The 11650-nt window shown below is 34.1% G+C and overlaps 1 protein-coding gene across 1 annotated transcript; it reads right to left on the bottom strand.

The window, feature by feature from the left end:
- Positions 1 to 1791: 1791 nt before the first annotated feature.
- Positions 1792 to 11650, bottom strand: LOC137645397 (uncharacterized). Its single transcript, XM_068378200.1, has 4 exons — positions 11470 to 11650; positions 10418 to 10469; positions 2385 to 2550; positions 1792 to 2178 (listed from the first exon to the last, which is right to left on the bottom strand). Exons 1-4 carry the CDS (start codon positions 11648 to 11650, stop codon positions 1792 to 1794), a joined length of 786 nt encoding a protein of 261 aa, XP_068234301.1.

Genomic DNA, 11650 nt, shown 5'->3' on the forward strand with positions numbered 1-11650 from the left:
CGGGACATTATAGTTGCTTTGAGCTTACAATGGAAACATTCCACCATTCTGTTGGCTGCAGGGCGCAGGGTTGTAAGCGGTAGTGTGATGTAGGGTAATAATGAGAAGATTCTTTAATAATGTTTACAATTGATACATGAAAGTAACACCCACGTATGAAGTAATAAGCTCTGGGATGCCAAATCTTGATATCCATGCGGAAAGTAAAGCAGCAGTACATGAGGAGGAGGTTGTATCTTACATGGGTATGACTTTTGTCCAATGAGTGGAACAATCAACAACTGTGAAAAGTAACGGTGTCCTTGTGACGTGAGAACGGTGGCCATCACAGCAGTATGAATGTGTGCATAACGATGCTGTGGTTGATGAAAAGTGCCCACACCTGAATCCTCGAGCTGATGAACTTTTGAAGTGTGACATGAATTGCAGGCGTGGATGCAATACTTGACATCCTTAGTAATATCATGCCATATGAACTTTGACTTCAGTAGCTGTAGAATAGATTAGCATGAGGGGTGTGTTAGGCCATAACTCAATTGAAACAACTGATGGTGCATGGAGGCAGGTATTCACAGGCACGGCCTACCAGTACTGATGTCACAGAAGACGGTGGCATTAGAGTCAGCGAAAGCGACTTCTTTCCCTAGGGAGAGGCATGCAGGATGTACTGCAGGTTTCATAATCATCATGGTTTTATTGAGCATCTGCTAAGGAATTGCCATCCATTTCAAGGGGGAGGGTGGTCAGTGTGTATCTGGAAAGAGCATCATCGTTGGGATTTAGTTTATCAGGGAAATGTTGAAGGGTACAGTTGCATTCAGCAACAGCAGAGAGATGTTGGACTTGATGGGCAGACTCGATGTCGAACTGTCAAGTGAAGATGTGCACAAGGGTCATATGGACCGTGCTAATGACAGACATGCCCTATTAGAAGTGGCAGAAGTAATGGATAGCCAAATACCTCCAGCAGTTTGTTGTTGAAGTTAGAGTAACTGGATTCCAACTCAGAAAGTTTTCTGCTGAAGGACGCCAATGGGTGTGCTCGATCCATTGATCATCTGTTTGAGTACTGGCCATACAGCTATGTTACTGGCGTTGGTGCAGTTGGCATGGAAAAAGTGAGAGCAGTTGTAGTATATATGGCTTTCTTTGCATTGAAGAAGTCCACCTGGTGAAGGGGACCACACTTCAAAATTTTTTGCTTGCCCTTGAGGCAAGACTGGCGATGATGGCTGGCAAGAACTGGTAATAATAGTTTACAATACCTAAGAATTCCTGCTGTGCTTTGTCAATCGAAGTTGCGGGGAACTTTGGCACTGCTGATGCCTTCTCAGGAAGCAAGTGGATGCCCTCAGGAGTGATGTAGTGACTGAAGAATGACACTTTCATTGCACCAAAAGTACACTTCCCACCTGACTAAAAGGCAGTTCTTCTATAAGTGGTCAAGGATGATGTATATGTGACTTGGGTGGTCTAATTTGGAGGGAGAGAATACTAGTACGGTATGTGATCCATGTAACAAACTCAGGGGGGGGGGGCGGTCCACTAAGATGCAATCTATTGGTTATTGAAAGGTGGCACCTGAATTATTAACGCCAAAGCAAGGGTAATTGAAAGTATATCTGCCAAAGGGGGTCATGATGACAGTCTTGGGGAGATCTGGGTTCATGGGCACCTAATGATACCCCTTCAGGAGATTAAGGGTAGAAATACTTTAGTACTGTGAAAGTAGGTGTTGATATTGGCAGTGTTGGGAAGAGGGTAGTAGTGTGGTTCTATCTGCATGTTAAGTTAATTGTAATTTCCACAAGAGTATGAGGATATATTCGTTTTCAGAACAATGTGATGGGGAAACAACCATGTGCTTAAGACATTTTGACAACAGTCTATTTCTTCCATTCCGCCAGTTTTCAAGTGGTGTGGGGCTAAACTTTTGAATCTTGTAAATATTGGGGGTCCCATAGTCTTGGTATGGTGATAAATACCATGTTTAGTGGGAACCGTGGTGATGTGGCGTAGTTCTAGGGGGAAGACGTTACGATAAAAAGTGAGGTGAGTGTAGGCATCCGTGAGCATGCTGATGCGGAGAGCAAGGTCGGTGGGAGCAGGGTTAAAAGAATACCGGGTTAGCCCACTTCTGACCAAAATAAGAACAATCTCGCGCATGTCACAGAATGGCTGCATTGGTTAGGGTTCAGATTAAGAAATGTCATCAGTCTGTATTTGACTCTACTCAGGAGAACAACAACTCAAGCTCTCCATCCACCTAGTTAACCCTGGGTGGGAGCAGGTGATGAATGTATGGATGCGTAAGAGCTTGGGTTGACTAAGTATTGCTGAGCGACTTCAACCAGGAGTTGAAAGTGGGTAAAGGAAATCTGTACCGATGTGAGGTAGAGTAACATGGCCATGATGAAATAAAACATGGCCATGATGAAATACCACTGGTACTGGGTACCCCGAAACGACAATGCCAGCAGCTCATAACCATTGATGGAGATAGCAGATCTGTTGGCAGCCACCAGGCTGACATCAGTAGTCTTAGAATGACTGGGTTGAAAGAACGTGACAGAAGAGAAACATTATCTACCAGAAAGCACACAGTAGATCCTGAATCATGTAAAACAAAAACAATTAGTGAATGGGGAAGCCACCACCACACACGACAGCCAAATTATACTTTTTTAACAATTGACATCTGGTATCACATTTTTTCACAGTAGCCCCGAATCTTGAGTGGCAATGGCCCCTGATAGATAAGAGATAATGAACATTGAGAATTCGATAGAGCTCTAATATAAAAAGTCAATTGGTGCTAACATATTCACATATTCTAGATTTAAAATTTCATCAGCTATTGCGCATTACAAACGATGATCTTAAATAAGATTACTCGTTACAATGAACAATCACAGACTCTTTAAGATGGTCTTTGAAAAAACATTTTGTTAAAACTGGTAATCTAAACTTGTTACAACTTGAAAAAATATACACCTTAAATTTACTTCGGTGAAACTGACTATTAAACTTGTTACAACTTATAAAATCATATTCCTTAAATTTACCGTAAATATAACAATACATGAATATAGATAACGATTAAAAATGCATAAAACAGATATAACGTATTGAAATTTTTATAAAAAGATGTCAACAACTTGTTCAAACACCTGTTTTTTTTTTTTTAATGAGATGAAGAAAAACAATTAAAATATAGATTCGCAAATCTTACCCGAGGTAATCGATAGATAAGCGACAGATATTAAGAGAAAATAGAACTAAAATATATATTTCAGAAAATTTGTATAGAATTAACGACGATATGCGGTGTAAGAATTTTGGATATTGTATTATAAAGATATGATTTATACAATTTATATATTTTGTAGTTGAAGATGGAATGTTAAATAATGGTGATTCCTGACTAATATGGATTACTTGTCTTTTATGAAAAGGAAGAAAGGGTTTTACGTGAGTTACATGGCTGGCAACAGTCAAAGATGTCGAAATTTGTCAAAAAAAGAAAAAAAGAAAATACAGTAGTTACAACTTGAGTACCAATATAAAACAAGAGTAGTGCCAACCTCAAGACAGTGCCATTTTGTCACCAGGAGCCGTCGTACAACAGGCAAGCACATCCAGCCCGATTCTCTCTCTCTCTCTCTCTGTCACATCGAACGTAATAGCGGCAATGTTTGATTCATTTACAAGAACAATTTGATATAATAAAGAAATACAGTACAGTACAAATAAAGTAATAGAAAACGGTAGTAAACACGTTTGAATAAGCAAGTTGCCGGTTGCCATGTCCAAATGTAATTATTTCTGTTAGTTGTGTGTTTCGAAATCTGCGATTTTCCATTTATACGAGGTCATTCATTGACCAAATTCTCGCATAATTCGGGACCCTACTGCATATATATGTATGTATATATATATATATATATATATATATATATATATATATATATATATATATATATATATATATATATATATATGTATGTATATATATATATAAATATATATATATATATATATATATATATATATGTATATATATTTATATATATATATATATGTATATATATTTATATATATATATATGTATATATATATATATATATATATATATATATATATATATATATATATATATATATATATATATATTTATATATATATGTATATATATATTTATATATATATATGTATATATATTTATATATATATATATATATATATATATATATATATATATATATATATATATATATATATATATATTTATATATATATATATTATATATATATATATATATATATATATATATATATATATATATATATATATATATATATATATATGCATAAACATATATATTGAAAAAGAAAAAGTTTATATATCATTATCTACTAATCTTTATATCTTTACTAATATATATACATTCACTATTTTTTAACATCTTCAGTGCAAATCCATATTTCTTAAAGACGATATCAGTAGATGATACATATAATATAATTGTTAAAGTATTATTTAGTAGTGAATAATGATAACGAATAAATAAAATAAATAGGGAATATTTTATATAGCATTGAAGATAATTAATATTGATATATTTGGGCGTGACGTAGGTAGCAAAAGTAAGATAGTAGCAAGGAATAGTATTGGTATAAGTTATTAAAAATGTGACAAATAATTAAAATGTGATGAAATTGTGAAGATATGATAAAGTACGTAATATACAGTATGTAGTGAAAGTAAGATATAGTTGTGGAACTTGTGGATAGTATTGAAATATGGAATGCTGATATAATGTGATATAATAGTGAAGATAAGATAATTAGTGAACATGTGATGTAGATTATGATATAGTATGAAAAATAATGGCAATCAAATGAGGGGATATTAGGTTTCCATTCGTTTTAATTCAGGGAACACTGGGAAAGTATTCGTAATAAAAAGAAAAGGCTAATAGAAAGAGATGCACACGGGAATAGTAGGCTTTGATCGAGAGAGAGAGAGAGAGAGAGAGAGAGAGAGAGAGAGAGAGAGAGAGAGAGAGAGAGAGAGAGAGAGAGAGAGAGAGAGAGAGAGTACAAGGAACGGAAGGGAATTATTCATAATAAAATTGAGTGATGCAGGATTACTTTGAAAGCTAAAGATTTTAGATGCTTTCTCAGGTCTATTAACACACTTAGAGGAAAGAACAGTACGGCATTGTGTACTACCACTTCACAAATTATATGTAAAACATAAAGAAAAAGTCTGGACATAATAATCAGTATTGCCGGCCACTGGCCACTGAAAGACTGGTTGGCAGGTAGCCCGCCAACTGGGAACAAAATGGCGCCCATCAAAGGGGTATACGGTAACTCGTATGACGCTACATTTGTTTATACAGGTACTCTAGTTAAAACCATTATTCAAAGAATTATCACCATAACTGGAAAATAATAATATTAGTAAATTATTATACAAAATCTGAGGATATAAGGATATAATAACTGTCATGGTACTGTACGAGTAGAAATGTACGACAAAGCCTTTTTTTATTTCAGGATTAACAGAGTACGTTATGTAATCGATGTCATGAAACTCAGACTACAGTAGTAACTCAATTCTAGGTCATCTGTATACGTAAAATAACGTGAGAAAACACCGACCACGTTGTAAATTAAGCCAGGTGTTTTTATACGTATATGGACGTAAAAATAGATATACTCTCATTCTCTAGTGAGAAACACATTCTCAATCCCTGCAGACACTTTTTCAATCCCTACATAAGCTTAATTAACGCTAAACTTCATACTTTCAAAACAGAAAGATGGTGAAAAGGCCGCCAGTGATGATAAGGGAAATCTCACATTTACTGTATATAGCCAGACACCTACTCTTTATCTCATATATATATATATATATATATATATATATATATATATATATATATATATATATATATATATATATATATATATATATATTTAAAATTCTATTCCCGAAGATAAGAAAATATACAGAAAACTATATAAACGTTGCCTTAATATAATTAATGACACAAGTGGTTTCGGGGCTAATGATTGTATAAATTTATATATATATATATATATATATATATATATATATATATATATATATATATATATATATATATATATATATATATATATATATATATATATATTCTGGGCAAAAACTCTAAGAGCTTGCATAGGAGGAAGAGGGGAGTTTTACTTTTTGGTGATTAGAATATGTGTGTGTGAGCGTGTGCATGTGTATACATATGTAATCTAAGTATTTAGCTCTCATTTTTGACGGGTCGCATATACTAGTATAAACACACACGCACACACACACACACACACACACATATATATATATATATATATATATATATATATATATATATATATATGTGTGTGTGTGTGTGTGTGTGTTTATATACTAGTATATGCGACCCGTCAAAAATGAGAGCTAAATACTTAGATTACATATGTATACACATGCACACGCTCACACACACATAGATTAAACCAAACCATTCCCATCCCCTCCCCTTCCCCTAACTGCAACCCCTCTCAGGGTACGACGACTCCCTCTTCCCTCCACCTGAGGGCTGGGGAGAGATCAAGTAGTTGTATGTTAGGCAATGCCGCTGAGCGCCAACGGAAATATATATATGTATATATATATATATATATATATATATATATATATATATAGAGAGAGAGAGAGAGAGAGAGAGAGAGAGAGAGAGAGAGAGAGAGAGAGAGATACACATATATTGTATATATACATATATACATAGATAATATATAAATACGTATATATATATATATATATATATATATATATATATATATATATATATACATATATATATATATATATACATATATATGGATATATATATAGATATATATATTTATGTATATATGCCTATATATATATATATATATATATATATATATATATATATATATATATATATATATATATATATATAGCCAGACGATTGCCCTGGTATTTACATTTAGCGAGTAATTGCTGGTGCGGGGACTGTTGGGTCTATTCAGTGTCAAGATGTGATTGTGGAAAAGTCCCGTTGTTACATTATAAAGAAATAAAAAGGTCGGTCAACAAAAAGAGTATCAAATAAAATATACTAAGCATGTGAGTATGTGTTCTCTACAGTTAGTATGTATATATATATATATATATATATATATATATATATATATATATATATATATATATATATATATGTATATATATATATATATATATATATATATATATATATATATATATATATATCCACGTCTGCATGAGATGTAACAAGGAGCTGAATGTATGTATGTGCGTGTGTGTATTTGTTTAACATGTTTAAATATGTATAGCCTACACATGTATATGTGTGATTATATCAGTTTATACCTACAAACTATTCAGTGATATAAGGCTCAGTGTCTTTTCTCCAGAGATTTAAGCAAAGTTTCATTAATCTTTCAATTTCTTTCGATTGAGAAAAATATCATCATAAACGTATTCATTTGTGAACAGGCTCGAAGCTTTTATAAGAAAAAGACGAATTTTTACAAGAGCGAGAAGGACAGCGTTTAGGAGACAGTTAAACATGCGTTGCGGCACCCCTGGACTTCGAGTGGTTCCCGGAAGCATTCAATTCATCATCATCCTTAGCTTTCCCTCTATGTTCCGTATCGACCAAGTATGTGTTCTCCTTTCCCACCGTTATCCCTATATTAAATTGTCGGTTGCCTGATGCGTCCTTTCCAATGCCTTCGATCAAAGGCATTCTCTTGCACCAAACCTTTTCTTTTACCTTATTTCGTATTGTATTTCTCTGCCTCTCTTTCGGTATATTGCCCCGCCCTTAACAGCATCTCAGACCTAGCGCTCTTATCACCTCTGTAATGTTTACTAAGCCTGTCGTTATTTGTATTTCCTCATTTTCTGATCTTTAAAATAGATATATTTCTGTAATCCACCTCAGCATTTTCATTTCTCTTCGCTCTAGTTATGCTTCCTATTTTCGTTTTAGATCCCTCGTTTTTTATTCATAAATTTACACTGGTGTTTTTACTGTGCTATAGATTTTGACATTTATCTTGACTGGCATTTTCTTATCAAATACCACATGTGCTATGTTCCTTAACTTCTCCCATGCTGATTTTATCCTATCCTCAACTTTAGCCTCACATTTCCCCCTCTGACTTATAATAGATCCCAAGTATCCTAATTTTACCGCCTATTTTATATTTAAGTCATTACTTTAATGTATTGCTATGCTGCCCTTACCTTCCTTATAGCTCACCATAACTTCAGTCTTATCCACATTCATCTTTAACCCACCCTCTCCAAAGTCCCTGGTCACTCTTCAACCCCTCCCTGTTAGTCTTTCCTCATTTCCAAATCATCTGCACATAGCAACTTCTACAACTCTTCGTTTCTGATATTTTCAGGTAACATATCCAAAACCAGCTCAAACAAAAGTGTGTTTAATGCTGACCCGTAATCCACCACTAACTTCAAAGGTTTCTGTTTCCCCAACAGCTGTTATTACATTAGTCCTTGCTCTTTTGTACATCATTTTTACCATTCTAGCCAACTTCTCTGGAACTTTCCTCTTCTTCAAGCATCAAACCACTTCTCTTGGTATGCTATCATAAGCCTTCTCTAGATCTACTAAAGCACAGAAGAGTTTCTTGTTTCCCACGAGACTTTTCCCGTAACTACCTTACTATAAAGATGGCATCCAATCCACCTCTCCCCCTCATAAAACCATACTGCTGTTTCCCAATCTTTACAATCTCTCCCAAAGTGTCATCTAGTACTCTCTTAAAAACCTTCAAACAATGCTCTGTTAGTTTAATTACCCTGTAGTTACCACATTTCATGACATCACCTATCTGCTTGAATATAGATACCATTAGCTCTTCTCCCTGGCATGATTTCCTCTTCCCATATTGCTCTTAATAAATCCAAAATCCATTATGTCTCCTCTGTAGCTAGGTTCCTGACCATTTAAATCTGAAACTGTGATGGACCTGCATCAGTGGGCCCTCCACGGTTTGTTGTCGACCAAGAATGTGATCCTTTCGTAAATTACATGACCTTTGGATGGTTTCCATCACAACCCATTTTATGTGCTGCCAATGCCTTCTGGCTGTTCTGTAAGCCTGTCTTGTGAAGGCACGTTAGTTTGTTTATAATTACCTATCTTTTGAAGATACCTTGATTTGTAATAATGCCTCTGCTGATGATGTCAACTTGTCTTTGACATTTTTATGTAATCAGTTTGATACTGATTTGTCTGATTCCAGACGTGCCAGAAGTAACTGGAAGTTTGTTAATCAATAATTGTCACAATCCCGAGTCTCGTCCAAAGTTGATTGTTGATCAGATGTTGACCATACTTTGGTTCAGGCTGTTATCCCTGAAAATTGTAATGCTATATTCTCAGTCTCACTCATGAATTGCCTACCACTAATTATTTTGGAGTGAGTAAAATTTTGAGTTATGCTATCGGGCATATTCATGGGTATGATGCTTGGCAAGATGTGGCTCAGTTTAGCTGTACTTGTCTTGTGTGCCAAGCTGTTGAGAAGTCCAATCAAACTTATCTGAAAGCCCAGCTGAAGTTTATCTTTGCATTTGATGAATTATTTAGTCATGTCCGTAAAGATGGTGTTAGGCCCTGACTTAAAAGACATTGGTTAAATATTATTTGTTAATTTTGATTCCTTTAAGAGGATGTCTTTGAGTTTTCTTTATAATCATTTTATTGATATTTCAGCGATTGGTTATCCACTCTTTGAATTCAGAAATTTTCACTTGAAGTTTGCAGTAAAATTGTATTTTATGTTTATTACAATAAAGTAATTGTATTTGTAATCATGTAGAATAAGAAAATTTTATTTTATTGGTGAAATGTTTTTAGTTAACTTTACATTATATTATAGGACCTATGAGAAAGATTTATTTTTACATATTGAATATTAATATAAGGATAAAATGATTGCAATGCTTTATAACTCAAATATGTCGTTGTATTCTAGAACATGAGATATTAGTAAATTCTCGAAAATATTTCGAAGCCCTCTAAAATGCATATTGCGTGGTGTAATTTAGCCCTGAACATTTGAGAATATGTATGTGACGCATATAAAAAAAATGTGTGACACGTTAGGAGGAGAGACTATTTTCAGTCAACGTTAAGTTAAGGCTGCTTTCGTAGAGACATAATTTGTGACACCTGTGGTGATACTGCATTTTATGCTTCATTGACAATGTTACTAATTTTTAAGAATCAAACAAAATCAAGGAATCTTGGAAGATTGAATGTCATCAGAAGGTGTGTTTCTGATTATCATCTTTTACATTTGGAATTACGTCCTGGAAAATCTTTCAAAATTCGGCACTGAGCTATCGTCGTCACTTGTGTCTGAAATCATAGAGATTTATAAAATACAGGCCTATATTAAAATACGACAAATCTCTGTAAATTATTATCAATAGACGAATTGTGAGTATTTGTGAATCTTGTAAAATATTGTAAATAATATATTTCTTAAATTTAGTTATTGTTACGTTGGCTGGCTATTACTTTGTTTGCAGCTCCTGTTTTGCTAATTTCTTATGCTGAACTGATTAATAAGAGAGTAAAGCATTAAAGTAGATTTTACTCAATTTGTGTTTTGATATAGCTGACCGTAACAGAGCAAATGCAATGATGTTTAGATTAATACTAGTGATTCAATTGGAATAGTTCAGGACAACTGGAGAAGATGAAAGAAGATATTTTTAGTATGGATTATCCAGTGAGGGAGATGTACAAGATCTGTGACATGTGGCAAATACAAGGGTATTTAGAGTAATTCTAGTGATTCAATTGGAATAATTTAGATGGACAACTGGAGATGAAGGAAGAAAAGTTTTTTTTTTTTTTTTTTTTTTTTAAGATGGATTACCTCATGATGGAGATGTATAAGATTTGCATCACGGAGCAAATTGAAGAATATTTATATTAGTATTATTGAGTCATTTGGAATAATTGGAGACAACTCTTAAGAGGAAAGAAGAAAAGGATTTTATAAGATGGATCAAAACCTTAACTCACAGCACGGTTAAATATAAACATACTCTACCTTCAAGCAAAAAGCGGGCTGGAAGTGAAATAGAAGTGAAAGATGTGCGGGAGTTCAAAAGTAAGTATGCTCCTGTTTCATTGCAAGTTTGGCAGGTAAAACATTACAGCCATGCTGATAGTAAAAACAAGGGGATTGGAAGGTGGGACAGCAAATATCTCATGGTTGCATGCTTCTAAAGCCATATCAATCATTCTTCAAATAACGACATACGTTCAGTCTTATTGAGCATTCTTTCACTTCAAAGTTCTTGCCTCTGGCTGTCCAGGGGATTCAAGTATTCACTTGAATATTTACGATGGTGCCAGGATGGGGTCACGCCATTATCTAGATGACTGGCTGATACTGGCAGACTCAGATTCCCGGCTTGCTCATTATCGGGAGAGAGTTTCTCGTTTTGTTGCGATCTGGGAATTGTGACAAATCTCAAGAAGTCCAGACTCTCTTCCAAGTAAAGAATTATATTCTTCTTAGGCAT

This window comes from Palaemon carinicauda, chromosome 8 (genome assembly GCF_036898095.1).
Source record: "Palaemon carinicauda isolate YSFRI2023 chromosome 8, ASM3689809v2, whole genome shotgun sequence".
Classification (NCBI taxonomy): Eukaryota; Metazoa; Arthropoda; class Malacostraca; order Decapoda; family Palaemonidae; genus Palaemon; species Palaemon carinicauda.